The following is a 14650-nucleotide window of genomic DNA, read 5'->3' on the forward strand; positions in this document are numbered from 1 at the left end:
GACTTTTTACACATGTTTAACTATTCATCTTATTAAAAAAGTTACATAATTATTAATTATTTCTATATCATTTCATTTATTGTTAAATATACTTTTATACATATATATATAGTTTTACATATTTTTTAAAAAATTAAATAAGACGAATGATCAATCATATATAAAAAAGTCAATAACGTTAAACATTCAAGGGCGGAGGTAGTAAGATGATACGCAATTTAGATGCCTCGTTGTATCTATTCAGAACGACGAGTTCACATATGGTTAGCTAACACGGAACGAGGGCAAAGTGAAAGAGAACACATTTCTTTTCCTTTTCGAGGGAAGAGCACACACAATCCCTACAGACCCAAGCATTACACACAAGCCGTATACATACCCAAGCATTACACATTGCAACGGCGAAAATCTCAAAAAATAATCAGGGGACATCGCTCAAAAAAACATCTTTTGCCTAGAAACTTTTAGTATAAAACACACCATGTACGTTTAATATTATAAGACTTTATGATATTTCTTAGATTTATATGTATAGTAATAATTTAGAAACATATATAAAACATATACCATTGTTATACGGATGAATTTAAATAGACCCTAAAAAAATTTATAATATAAAACGAAGGGAGTCAGAAATATCGAGTAGCTAAGCTACTTTAGCCAAAAGAACAGCCCCCAGAAGAGCTCCACTTTGTATGCACGAACCATGACAACCATGGCACATGCTCCTTCTCCTTCTATTTTATATTATAAATTTTTTTAATATTTATATATTTATATATGTGCTATTAAATTTAGACATACATATAAAATATATATAGAAAAGTTTATAATATGAAACGAATAAAGTACAAATTAGCACTATGAGGGTGTTCCCAACCAATAACACTAGATATAATTTCCATAAACTCTTAGACACTACTCTTTCAATGTAAACACTACTATTCCATACTTCAATTTAATGCTATTTATCTTACATGATATCTTGAATGTTATGTAGAAACCATGTCTCATGCAAGACAGTGTTTCATTCTCTTTTCTCATTTATTCACTTGCCACATCATGTTTCATCCTATATGTCAACTTATTTAATGTTATGGGCATCATCCTAATCATTGGGTTAAGAATGGTCTTAACACTCCTAGATTAGTCAAGGAAGGGGCATTTTCCCGAAACTCCAAGGTTGCCAGCGCAAAAAGGTGGCCACTTACTTTTCTCCCCTGCTTTTCCGCGCTTTCTCGACCTGTCGATTCCTCACTCGCTCTCCATCTTGACCAGAGAGAATAGAGAGAGAGAGAGAGAGAGAGAAATCCAAACCAATCAGTGTACGTACGTACGTGTAAATGCAATCAAGACGACGACGCATTCATTAATGGACCGAATTGGGGTTTAGCGGGGAGGGAGGCGGGAACCGGAAACCCCGATCCATCGATCGAGCTAGCGTGCGTACACGGTGGGATCGAGCTGTGCGCGATAGCGAAGCGAGAGTGGCCGGCCTAGGGTTCCCACCTTGCCGAAAATGGCAACGTGGGGGGAGCCCACCCCCACCCCCCTTCCCTTTTTATACCCCTCTTCTTCCTCCTCCCCCTCCGCCTGCCTTGCTTTGCTTGCTTCGCTAGCTTCCTCTTCTTCTTCGTTCGCTTTTAGGAATCGATCGAGAACAAGATCAACCGGCCATGGGGAGGGGGAGGGTGGAGCTGAAGAGGATCGAAAACAAGATCAACCGGCAGGTGACGTTCGCCAAGCGCCGGAACGGGCTGCTCAAGAAGGCCTACGAGCTCTCCGTGCTCTGCGACGCCGAGGTCGCGCTCATCATCTTCTCCAACCGCGGCAAGCTCTACGAGTTCTGCAGCGGCCAGAGGTATACATATCCTCGATCTTCGATCGCCACACGCGCGCGAGCCGGCGAGTTCGTACGTACACCGCACCGAGCCCGCGCGCTAGCTAGATTTCTCGAACGATAGCTGCACGCAGTCGCAGCTAGCTAGGGTTAGGGTTAGGTAGTTATTACGGCGCGCGTTCACGCGGCTCCAGAATTCCAGATCTGGAGCGCACGGTGTTGCATGGAGCATGGGATTTTAGTTTCTGAGCATTTTTTGGGGCTGATTTCGCGGGGATCTGGGAGGGAGACGGTGGATCTGCGAGTGGAGCAGCTCCGGGGTCGGAGCTGCTCATGCGTCGGTGCGTTCTCGGAGGGTTTGGGAGTGCAAAGTTGGTGGATTCGTATGGGAATTAGGGTTTTTGTTCGTTTGATCGGGTGCTTGTGTGTAGATCTATGGGTTTTTGCACTACTTGTAGTGCTGGTTTGCCATTTGGTCTCTGATGGCGCGTTTAATCGCTCGCGGTTTGTTTAATTGCAATTAATTTATGTGCATGCATGGGATACCTAGCTAGTGCATAAGGGATTTAAATAATCATGGGGCAAATCAATTTTTTTTTGAAGAAAAATTAATTGATTGTTCGAGGCTTCGATCGATCTCCTATAATGTTGGAGGATATATATGCAAGTTTTCCTTTGGGATCTGGTTAGTTGTTTGCTCGAAATTAATATTTTATATGCATCGGGAGTATGAATTTGACTAGATCTGTTAGCTGGGGTGTGATATTGCTTCATGCATAGGCAGCATAACTTACCAATTTCTCAAATATGTGTATAAACGAAACGTCCACTGCATCGACGTCATTCACCTCGCTGGGGTTCGATCGCCATGGTTTTTGAGGCAGTGTCTTGGGGAATTTGGAGGGTTTCGTTTCATAGTTTTTTGTTTGTTTTTTTAAGAACAGGGTGGGGAGACTGTTTTAATTTTGAAGTGAATTTTGGTTGCATCTCTGAGGAAGCATATCAATTAAATATAAAGGCCTGATGCTCTGAGATAAGTCTATGAAAAGTCATGCATATTTGTCTTTAATAAGCAAATAGGGCACCTGATTGGCTAAACTATCATGCACAAATTGCAGATGATAAGCTATCTGAATTGATTTGGAACTAGAAATCATTTGTTATTGTGTTTATAGAGAAACATTTTGCTATAGTTGCTCCTGGTGTTCCATATAGAAATTGCAGGCAAATTAAAAAGATTAAAAGTCCACCATTTAATGTTGCAGGCAAAATAAAAAGATTAAAAGTCCACCATTTAATGTTCCAATAATACAAGCATAACACGGACTGCTCTCATAAAACCAAACTAGCATGATGGCCCGCGCGGATTGTGCAAAATAACATATATGCCTTCGCATTTTATTTTAGAATAGTAAAAATAATAATATAATTTTTAAACTCTGGCTTAACTTGATCAAATTTATACGTTTGATATTTTGACTAACATAGTAATTCATATGTATATAAAGCAAAAGTAATAGACCATTTACTATTAAAATAAATGAATGATATTTAACCACTCTCGTATATTTGTTTCTCTTCATTTTCCGTATTTATCTCCAGGATATTAGTGATATCTTCTTAGTATCTCTAATGATACTAAAGAAAACAAATGTGCATCATTATCAATAAATATTTATTACCGGCTTTCTTATATTTTATTTTGTTGTTGTTACTCATGTTTTGGACCATATGAACTCTTCTATTACGTTGGTATAGGTCTGAGGATTAAATCTCATTTCTATGGACATAAAGATAAAGCTATTTTGTTTTTCTTCGATTAGCATGTGAAAAATTTTAATTAACGTGAAAAATGTATTTCTACACGGATTTGCGTTTTAATTTTCTCACTTTTTTATTCTAAATACAATTTCATCACTTTTATTTTTCTCTTGATTAATATTGAGATAAGAGTCCATTTAGAAATATATCTCTCAATTGTGATTAATTTTAGTTTTTAGTCCAAATTTTAGATTTTCCGTACATTGTAATTGTATTTCTATATGGAGTCTTATCTTGGTATTAATTTTTATATTTTGTAATTTGTATTTCTACCTGGACTCATCATATGTTTTTTAATTGTCTTGTTTTTTATTCATAATATCATATGTTTTAAATCATCAATTATTTTGAATTGCCCACCTCTCATCTCTTGCAGTCTCGTTTTCTATAGAACTAAGCAGTTGTTTCCGCGTTGTTATCCAAGCGAGGCTGGCCAGATAAGTTTAATCGGTTTCGGAAGTAGCAGCTCATAAACAGAGACAGAATAGATTTGTATATCTGTTGTCCGATTGACTCTTCCAAATTTACTAATCTATTATCCAATTAACTTTTCTATTTTATCCGATTGGTTTTTTATTGCTATCCGATTGGTTTTTTTTCCTTTCCTTTGATTATTTTTTCTTTTTTCTCCCTATTTTTCTTTGATTAATCTCAGAATTTCTAACCCGTGAGGAGCAAGGTGGAGCCTCCTTTTTCTATTACTTTATATATATAATAGATAACACAAATTAAGGTTCGTCTGTTTTGTTTTGAACGTACTTACTCAACATGAAAAGAGAACAAAATGACATATATTTGAATGATGTCAAATTCCAACTTGTTAAACTACACTAAACATAAGCGCCCCAGTAGGCCAGTGCTACAATTTCGTCTTAAATCATACTGTACATGTTTTCAAACCTGAAGTACGTATTTTTCTTCGATCGGAATGAAAAAAGGTATCCAAGTAGCAGCGCTGATTTTACTCTATTCTTAACTGGGTTAGACAAACTCTCTTTCCTCTGTTTGTTGATTACATTGGCACAGGACTCCTGCAAAATATGCTAATTATAGAACTAGTAGAATCCACTAGGATAATCTGATGATATAGTACTCTCTTTATTCCATAATATAAAAAATGTTGCCTCCTCTACCTTATATTGTAATGTTATTGTTTTTTTATATTAGTTGTTTTATCAATCAATTTAATTAAATTTATTCTCAACTTACTCTCCACCTTCAAACAACTATATCAATATTTTCTGTTTAACCTTAAATCATTTGAAAATATATCATAATTACTTATAATATGGGACATAGGGAGTAAATAGTTAAATCTTCTTACTCATTTTACCCACATGGATGTGCATGGTGTTCGTCCATGTGTGCATTTAAACTGTAAGAAACGTTGTGTATAAAAGATTTCATTTCATACCTAAATTAACAAACTAAAACTAATGCACCTACGAAGTTCTTCCATTTACCACATGCGTTCACATACACAGTTTCTTTTAGCATACAAATATACATGATTTCATTGGACAAGGAAATCGATTAGATAGGGTGCGTGAATGAAACATGGAACACCCCTACTCGTCGCCTCCGAAGAAATCCTGCGAAGCAGTACACAATATTCCTAGGACTGGCTTGATTTCATTGCACGGTACAGAATTGACAGCTTTCAATTGTCATTCGATTGGTCTCTTCAGCTCTCACGGCTGAGCTGTCAGAATCGAGGCTTCATCAGATGTCCCTTCTATAGCTAGGCATGTAAAAGTTGCTAGCTATAGCTAGTCCAGTATTTTATGCTGTCAAATGGATAACTACTACACGTTGTATTTGTCATCTGATCCTGCGTCGTCTAAAGAATTTGATGGCTCTCTGTAAAATTCGCAATGTAATTTCTTTTTATGGAAGTGACCTTGAGTTAGGTTGGTTTAGAGATATCATGGACTGGAGGGACATACTCCCTAACTCCCTGCATTCTAAAATGCAGTCATTTCTCATATTTCAATCTTGTATTAAAATATAAATATTTTTTATATTACTTTTAGTACTATTTGTCCCATCATTTGTTTTTTATTAAAAAAATGTTTCTATTTTATCTTCAACTAATCTCGCATCCTATCCATTCCTTATTTATTAAAACTTAAAAGACACGGTATTTTTTATTTTTAATCTTAATTTCTACTAAACAACATAAATAAATATGCTTACATTTTAGGACATACTCCAGGTAGTACAGAAATGAACTTGAACTATTAGTGCAAGGAGAAAGATTTGTTGTGAATTTTGCAAGCACCTTCAATTCATTCCTCTTCTCTGAGCATCACAAATCAAAATATCACAATTCCATTACTCTTCTAATCAAGTGAAACAAAATTCTTCTCCACAAATTCATCAATGTGATTCCCGGAAAGAATTGGCCCTATATATTGTTGTTATGCGTGAATATAGCCATTTGTGTTTGATCTTGCAGCATGACCAGAACACTTGAGAGATACCAAAAATGCAGCTATGGCGGGCCAGATACTACAATACAGAACAAGGAAAATGAGGTTAAATATATTTCTGTTAATATATTTGAGACTTTTTAGTGAGTAGTGACTTTCTTTTATAGCATGTGTTATGATTAATTTTTATTTCACTGGATAATAATACTGGAATTCAACAATTTAATTCCTGAAGTTTGATTACTACTTTTTGTATTGTCTTAAGTTACAAGTACATAGACATAGAATAGCGCAAAAAACACTGGAGTCTGGAAATGATAGCACTTTAAAAGGCCACATATCAAGAGTACTAGAACTAGCATGAATATTATTACAGTATTTTCACATGACAAAACAGAATTATTGCTGCCATTTTTTACTAGCTGGAAATGAATATATGGCTCTGAATACAACTAAAAAAATGGACATAGTTACCAACTTATCAACCGTGATATGACAACTGAATTCATGGAATTCCTCCGGTAGCCTAATAATTGCATTTGAAATTATATTCTTTGTTTCCAGGTAGAATCTCTAAATTATTTCCTATTACATATTCGTTTTGCATTTTTTTTCTCAGAAATACTAAGTTTTTTTATTTCGAGTTCTTCATACTGAAGTTCAATTTATCTTTCAGCTAGTGCAAAGCAGTCGCAATGAGTACCTCAAACTGAAAGCCCGGGTGGAAAATTTACAGAGAACTCAAAGGTATCAGTTATTTTTTACATTTACAGTTTTATTGATGGTAAAAAAAACAAATTTAGTCTGTAGTTTACATATTACTTTCCAGGTAAATTGATTGTGTGTATTGTAGCAATAAAATTTGTATGTGCCAGCTACTCTTTGTCATTTGGATGATAAAAATCTATATTGCATGCCTGGAAACTCATATGTTGTTAGAGTTAACAGGACTGAATATATGTGGGCATATGGATATATGATGACTCATGGGCCTGCAATTATCTCTGTATTGGATTTTGCAAGTGATAATAGTTACTCCTGTTTCAGGCCAGAGGGCTAATTAATATAGTGGAGGCCAAAAGGTCAAACACCGCAGAAGTTACTTAGAGAATTTGATGCATGAAGCATGCAGTTGCTAGATCACAGTTTATAAAATATATAAAATTTAATTAGTATGGTTCTTTCTGTTGACAATTACAGGAATCTTCTTGGCGAGGATCTTGGAACACTTGGCATCAAAGAATTAGAGCAGCTTGAAAAACAACTTGATTCATCCTTAAGGCACATCAGATCTACAAGGGTAATACGTTTGTTTCTCATGTTCGGTTTCCTCATATATATAGAAAGTATGGTTTATGCAGCATCGTATATGTTCTAGAAATGCTGGCCTAAATCAAAATTAATGCTGATCTTGTTGCAGACACAGCATATGCTCGATCAGCTCACTGATCTCCAGAGGAGGGTACACACTTGAAATAAGATACCTATATATGATTTTCTTTTGATTAAAATCTGGATGCGTACCATCATCAGGGAAAAAATTATTTTCAACAAATATGATATCACTAATTTTTTTCAGGAACAAATGCTGTGTGAAGCAAATAAGTGCCTTAGAAGAAAAGTAAGTTTTCTAGCTTGCACCATTTATAAGTTTCTTGCATTTAGTTGATCTTAGATTCGATCTCCACGGAGTATCTGATTTTTTCTTCTTTTGTAGTTAAAGTATATTTGTACTTCATTTTTGACGTGTTTGTTATGAATCCATGAACTTAAGTTAGACCAGATGTACCTCTGAGATGGAATTCAATCTCTTAACTTTAACATGGGTGTCTAGCTAGTACTTACGCTTGTTCTTTCCACATAAATTTGCATACATGTACATAAACATCAAGAAATTAAATGGGTTTTAAGGGTGTGTACGGAATTACATATCATAATGCATCTCTTTCAGCGACATGTATCCTGGCGAATTTTTTTTATTTTTAAACTTTTTCTATAATAATTTTATTAGTAAATCTTGAAAGAAAATATTTTCATTGTATGAACCTTTCGGTTACGCTACCAACCTTGACGTGGCAAGACAACACTACAACGCGGAGCATCTTTGTACCGTCATCGACACTAGTGTGATCAAAAGATTCATACGATAAAAATATTTTTTTTTGAGGTTGAATAATAAAATTATTTATTACGAATGTTTTTTTTAGAAAAAACTATCCTGGCCAGGGCCAACTACTCATAACTGGGACTCGGGGGGGCATATCTGTGAAATGAAATCGAACTAGCTGGCCGATGTACTATAGTAACAATATTGCTCCTTATATTCTTCATTGACAAGCATTAACATCGACCCATTTCATTCAAAAGCTGGAGGAGAGCAACCAATTGCACGGACAAGTGTGGGAGCAAGGCGCCACCCTAGTTGGTTATGAGCGGCAGTCCCCTCATGCAGTCCAGCAGGTGCCACCGCACGGTGGCAACGGGTTCTTTCATCCCCTCGACGCCGCCGCAGAGCCCACTTTGCAGATTGGGTATGTAAGCAAATTCCTTCAATTCTCCATTAATTGTTATTCAGCAAGCTCTTCATTATGTTTTACCTCTTTCCACTGATCCATTAGTTTGTAAAATCAATTCGATTGCATCGAGCTATTTTATTCTGTCCTAAAACCTGCACGGCTGCACGCCCTGATCTACACTACATATATATTCCATATTACAATTCTTTTATGACAGGAATCAATCCAGCCTCCATATCAAGATGTATATTCTGCCCCCCCCCCCCCACACACACACACACACACACACACACACACACACACACACACATATATATATATATATATATATATATATATATATATATATATATATATATTCTGGAGTATATTTTGATGTAGTTTTGCTGTGTTTGTATCATAGGTTTACTGCAGAGCAGATGAACAACTCATGCGTGACTACCTTCATGCCTGCATGGCTACCTTGAAGGTGGATGCGACAACCAATAAAAAAATGGATGTGACGACACACAGTTGCATCGACCATTTAGATCTACTACTACAAAGAATGAATATTGCATTCGTAACTCTTTGTTAATTTGTGAGCTAATGCGTGAAAACTTTTGTGATGTGATGCACGCACTTTATGCGTGTACGTGTTGGGTCTAGTTTGTTTGATGTCCAAATGTATCCGGTATAAAAGGCCGTATGTGACAGCCTATGGGCTGACAGCATGCTGCACAAAAACTGCGTACGGTACAGTGCAGTGCTTGTGTACATTTCATAATTTGCCGTAAAATTTGACTGTTTAGTGTGTCAAATATAACAACTTTTAATTATTAGTGTTCGCATAATGCATTCACCTTTTTAGGATCTTTGTGATTAACTAGGTTAACTAACTATAGTTTCATTTTTTTGTTTTGGATAAGGGTGTGGTCAAATTTTTTAAACTTAATTTGTACATTAATAATTTTTAAAGTATTTAATTTTAAAAACACTATTACAACATATATATAGGAATCATAAAAGTACTTTAATAAAAATACAAATCACAATATTTTTGTTCTTAATCAATGGCAACATTTCTTTAATCATTCACTGTACTTTCTTTATACCGTGTTTAGCGCTAGAAATTGTTACATTTTGAAATGGAGGGAGTAAGTCTAAGCCAATGTCCAATATAATATGCTTGAGTCTACCAGTTCTTTTAACGCCTGAACCAAACAGAAGTACTTATTAGGAAACCTTTCAGGTAAGGCAAGATTATTGTTTACGGTAGCAACTAAATTTAGCATTGGTCCAAAACTCATCCCGGTTGACTCATATATTTTGAACCCGCTAAATGTCCATGCATGCATCTAACACAACATCTAGACCCAATTGTGATTGTTTAACCCATTTTTTTTTAAGACAGACGCTGCACCTGTAGCAACGTGCAGGCCGACTTTGACCAGAATTCGTCTTCGTAATCTAGCACGCATGCAAGACGCATTCAGTCATTCAGATGTCGACGGACGCGCTGGAGTGCGTTGGGCTATCAATTCAAAAACATATCGATCCTCCCAGCAATATGCGTGACCTAGTCATACTTCTTTTTCTAGATAATAATAGCACGACATGATCATATGTGGGAGGCTATTATTACATTTTAAATCAGACGCCAAATCATTCGGTTGACTTCGTGCATTATGGCATGTGTTTTCTCCTGCCTCCTTCCATATTTTAATTGATAATAAATACATCATTCGTCGTATTATGTAAATTTATGAAAAGATAAGTTGTAAGTAAAATAAATTTAGTAATAAATTCAATCACACTAAAATAAATGATAATTATATAAACTCTTTGATAAAATAAATTGCCAATCGTATGCCAAAAAGTAATAGCTCTTAATGTACGAAGGGCGTACTAACTTTGAGTTACTGCACATCCGTTGACCACACGTGGTTTAGAAAAATAGAAACAAACTATAAGATATTTCGTCATGCATGCATGCCCGGAGGTAATTGTTTGGTTTTTTCTAGAAAATAAGTCAAACAACATATTTAAAAAAATAATAATTTATAAATAAAATTTTCATGTACATGTTCTTATCACTCTATGAGCAAAGCTGAAAAACAAATTATAACAAAAAAAATTATAAAATTTAATCTAAATTTAATATTATAAATTCAAAGCTTGGTTTATAAGTATAGGTCAAAAGACGAGGGATTTCATTAGTTGTTACATGTGGTATATTAGCACTTGCGCACCTCGTCGATCGTCCCTACGCACGTGTGCCAGAGCACGAACAAGTCAACGAACAACGCTGCTACGCGTACACGCACCAACCCCAAGTGTATATAAAGGGACAATATTGTCTCGTGGCAATGCAAAGAATACGTACACAGAGCACGTCGATTGTTGCTCACGAAATCGGCCATTTCAAGCCCGATTCATCGCAAAATCCCAGCAAATTTCGGAGCTTGGTGTGCTAGTAGCTAGAGAGCGGACGTCGCGACGACGACGATGAGGAGGTGGTGGCTCGCCGTGGCGGCCTGCGTGTGCGCCTGCCTGTGCGCGGCGGCAGAGGCGAAGGCGACGACACACCACCACACGTGGAACGTGACTTACCAGCACAGGTCGCCGGACTGCGTCACGAAGCTGGCCGTGACCATCAACGGCGAGTCGCCCGGGCCGACCATCCGCGCCGCGCAGGGCGACACCCTCGTCGTCACCGTCCACAATATGCTCGAGACCGAGAACACCGCCATCCACTGGCACGGCATCCGCCAGGTCATCACACATCCCCCACACCTTACCTCGCCGTCGCCGGCGACCATGTCTTCGCGCGCGCGCGTACGATGTGAGAATGCTGTTCTAACAATGTACTGTCTCGCTCTCCGGCCGCCGTGTTTGTCTGTCGCAGATTGGTAGCCCGTGGGCCGACGGCACCGCCGGCGTGACGCAGTGCCCCATCCTCCCCGGCGAGACCTTCACCTACAGATTCGTCGTCGACAGAGTAAGCAAACGATCCACCGATTGCGCCATGGTTGAAGCTTTCGATGGACGAACAAACCTTTGATTAGTTTTGGTCGCCGGGATGCAGCCGGGCACGTACATGTACCACGCGCACTACGGCATGCAGCGCGTGGCGGGGCTCGACGGGATGCTCGTCGTGTCGGAGCCGGACGGCGCCGCCGAGCCCTTCGCCTATGACGAGGAGCGCACCGTCCTCCTCATGGACTGGTGGCACAAGAGCGTCTACGAGCAGGCCGTCGGCCTCGCCTCCATCCCCTTCGCCTTCGTCGGCGAGCCCCAGGTGATCAATAATCTCGATGGCAACTGCACCAAGCTGCATAGCTCGCAGTCAAGTTCGTTGCCATTAATTTGATGGGTTTTTTTGCTTCGTTTTTGTTTGATCCAGTCGCTGCTGATCAACGGGAGAGGGGTGTACAACTGCTCGCTGTCGGCGGCTAGCGGCGGCGCCGGCGCCGGCGGCGGAGCGTGCAATGCGTCCGGTCCCGAGTGTGTGTGGCCGACGCTGTTCACCGCCGTGCCGGGGAAGACGTACCGCCTCCGCATCGGCAGCCTGACGTCGCTGTCGTCGCTCAGCTTCGGGATCGAGGGGCACACGATGACGGTGGTGGAGGCCGACGGGTACTATGTGAAGCCGGTGGTGGTGAAGAACCTCTTCGTCTACTCCGGCGAGACCTACTCCGTGCTGGTCACCGCCGACCAGGACCCGTCGCGGAGCTACTGGGCCACGTCGCACATCGTCAGCCGCGACCCCACCAGGACGTCGCCGGGAAGGGCCGTCCTGAGGTACGCCACCGCCGCCGCCGGCGGGAGCAGCAACGACCCCCGCGCGCTGCCTCCGACGCCGCCTCCGGCGGGGCCAGCGTGGAACGACACGAGGAGCAGGGTCGCGCAGAGCAACTCCTTCGTCGCGCTCCCCGGCCACGTCGAGCCGCCGCCGGCGAGGCCCGACCGCGTCCTCCTCCTCCTCAACACGCAGGACAAGATCGACGGCCACACCAAGTGGGCCATCAACGGCGTGTCCCTCCAGTTCCCGGCCACCCCCTACCTCGTCGCCATGAAGCACGGCCTCCGCAGCGAGTTCGACCAGCGCCCGCCGCCGGACAGCTACGACCACAAGAACGTCAGCATCTCCTCCCCGCCGCAGGCGGCCGCGACGGTGCGCCGCGCCGCGTACCGCCTCGCCCTCGGCTCGGTGGTGGACATGGTGCTGCAGAACACGGTGATCCCGGCGAACAACCGGAGCGAGACCCACCCGTGGCACCTCCACGGCCACGACTTCTGGGTGCTCGGCTACGGCGACGGCAAGTTCGACCCGGAGGCCGACGGCTGGAGGCTGAACGCGAGGGACCCCGTGATGAAGAACACGGTGGCGCTGCACCCGATGGGGTGGACGGCGGTGAGGTTCCGGGCGAACAACCCCGGCGTGTGGCTGTTCCACTGCCACCTCGAGTCGCACGTCTACATGGGCATGGGCGTCGTCTTCGAGGAGGGCGTCGACATGCTGCCGCGGCTGCCGGCGGCGATCATGGGTTGCGGCCGCACCAAGGGCCATCACTACTAGAAATAAGCTTGTGTGTGCGTGTTTTTTTTCCATGGTGATGAACTCCGTCACCGTGTCAAACAAAAATTGAATTTTTTTTTGGCTTGGGATTTTTTTAAATAACTATTTTTTGTAATAATTGCAACGATCATAATGTTTATTTGTTGTACCATTTGTTAATATATACCTCTATTTTATACTACATAAGATGTATTGGCTCTATCTTGAGGGCAGGTCTAACGCGCGCTCGATCGGCTTACCACGTCTACGACGTATACGTCCCCTCTATACGTATACACACACCAACTCTATACATGTAAATTTTGTACATGTAAACTTTATATACACACACATACATACATATAAAAAACATATACAAAAAAATAACAGATATAAACTTAATATATAAAAATCTTTATACATCTAAAATTTATACACATAAAGATAAAAAATCTATTTGTAAATAAAAAAACCTCACGCCTGCATCAAAACACTGGGCCTAAATGCTCTACCGTGGGGCCAGCCCACCAAATCCCTATGCTAGCGGCCCAACAAGCCTTCGTGGGCCGTGTTCGCGCGGCCCCTTCCCGAGCGCGCGTTTGCTAAATAGACTTTTCGCTAAACACTCATGACTCCTCAAATGTTGAGAATTCGTCAATATGTTACTCACGGTGAAAAATTTTGATGCAAAATTGCAACAGGCAACACATTTCCTTCTCTTAAAATCCCAGCAGGACGGTGCATTGCTTTAGCTGGTTCGGCAAAGCAAAATCGGAATCCAAGAATTACCGTACTACTACCTCCGTTTCATAATCGAAAATGTTTGACTTTTTGGTTGTAGCGTTTGACCACTCGTCTTATTCAAAAATTAGTATAAATGTTGTAGCGTTTGACCACTCGTCTTATTCAAAAATTAGTATAAATATAATAAATGATAAGTTTTACTTAAAATTTTTTTGATAATAAAATAAGCCATAAGTAAAATAAATAATATTTTCATATTTTTTAATAAGATAAATGGTCAAAGTAAAAAAAGTCAAATAAAACGGAGAGAGTACTTGCTTCGGCGCCGGAACGATCAATCCATCGATGTCTTGTGGTTTGGGCCTCCATAGTGATGGTCCAGCCCATTACGGCCCAATAAGAGCCCAACCCGATCGAGCACGTGTGTTCAGGCTGGCCCAGATTGAGGCCCATCACAATTCAACCAGGTGTGAGCTGTGTCGTATTCGTGTTTTTTTTTTCTTTTTTGGCAAATAGGACCTTCACTGTTCGGACTCCCTGTGGCGTTGTGCAGGGCCTCGGTGTCTCCGACCGACCGATCGTATCTCTCATCAGTCGCTCACTTGTACTACTCAAGGCACATGCACTAGTACTCGGTAGTATGAGATCACTCGACCATCCCTCCGTCTACCGTAATAATTAATTTTATTTTTCGTTTTTTCGTGTTTAATGTTTAACTATTCGTCTTATTTAAAAAATTTATAAAAAACTTTAAAAA

The 14650-nt window shown here is 40.3% G+C and overlaps 2 protein-coding genes across 2 annotated transcripts; both read left to right on the forward strand.

Moving 5' to 3' along the window:
• The first annotated feature begins 1582 nt into the window (after positions 1 to 1582).
• Positions 1583 to 9403, forward strand: LOC102700084 (MADS-box transcription factor 8). The gene is made up of 8 exons (XM_006660752.2): positions 1583 to 1861; positions 6120 to 6198; positions 6770 to 6840; positions 7294 to 7393; positions 7514 to 7555; positions 7673 to 7714; positions 8461 to 8624; positions 9013 to 9403. Exons 1-8 carry the CDS (start codon positions 1677 to 1679, stop codon positions 9074 to 9076), a joined length of 747 nt encoding a protein of 248 aa, XP_006660815.1. The 5' UTR covers positions 1583 to 1676; the 3' UTR covers positions 9077 to 9403.
• A 1693-nt stretch (positions 9404 to 11096) lies between these two features.
• Positions 11097 to 13170, forward strand: LOC102700367 (L-ascorbate oxidase-like). Its single transcript, XM_040527272.1, has 4 exons — positions 11097 to 11363; positions 11497 to 11589; positions 11677 to 11889; positions 11995 to 13170. Exons 1-4 carry the CDS (start codon positions 11097 to 11099, stop codon positions 13168 to 13170), a joined length of 1749 nt encoding a protein of 582 aa, XP_040383206.1.
• Positions 13171 to 14650: the final 1480 nt, after the last annotated feature.

This window comes from Oryza brachyantha, chromosome 9 (genome assembly GCF_000231095.2).
Source record: "Oryza brachyantha chromosome 9, ObraRS2, whole genome shotgun sequence".
Lineage (NCBI taxonomy): Eukaryota > Viridiplantae > Streptophyta > Magnoliopsida > Poales > Poaceae > Oryza > Oryza brachyantha.

What these genes read in the sequence shown, in the direction of transcription:
- LOC102700367 (XM_040527272.1), top strand. Translation starts at nt 11,097, where the DNA reads ATGAGGAGGTGGTGGCTCGCCGTGGCGGCCTGCGTGTGCGCCTGCCTG. An exon ending in ACAGATTCGTCGTCGACAGA is followed by an intron (nt 11,590 to 11,676) that starts GTAAGCAAACGA and finishes GCCGGGATGCAG; the next exon opens with CCGGGCACGTACATGTACCA. An exon ending in CCTTCGTCGGCGAGCCCCAG is followed by an intron (nt 11,890 to 11,994) that starts GTGATCAATAAT and finishes TGTTTGATCCAG; the next exon opens with TCGCTGCTGATCAACGGGAG.
- LOC102700084 (XM_006660752.2), top strand. Translation starts at nt 1,677, where the DNA reads ATGGGGAGGGGGAGGGTGGAGCTGAAGAGGATCGAAAACAAGATCAAC. An exon ending in TACAGAACAAGGAAAATGAG is followed by an intron (nt 6,199 to 6,769) that starts GTTAAATATATT and finishes TTTATCTTTCAG; the next exon opens with CTAGTGCAAAGCAGTCGCAA. An exon ending in AATTTACAGAGAACTCAAAG is followed by an intron (nt 6,841 to 7,293) that starts GTATCAGTTATT and finishes TGACAATTACAG; the next exon opens with GAATCTTCTTGGCGAGGATC.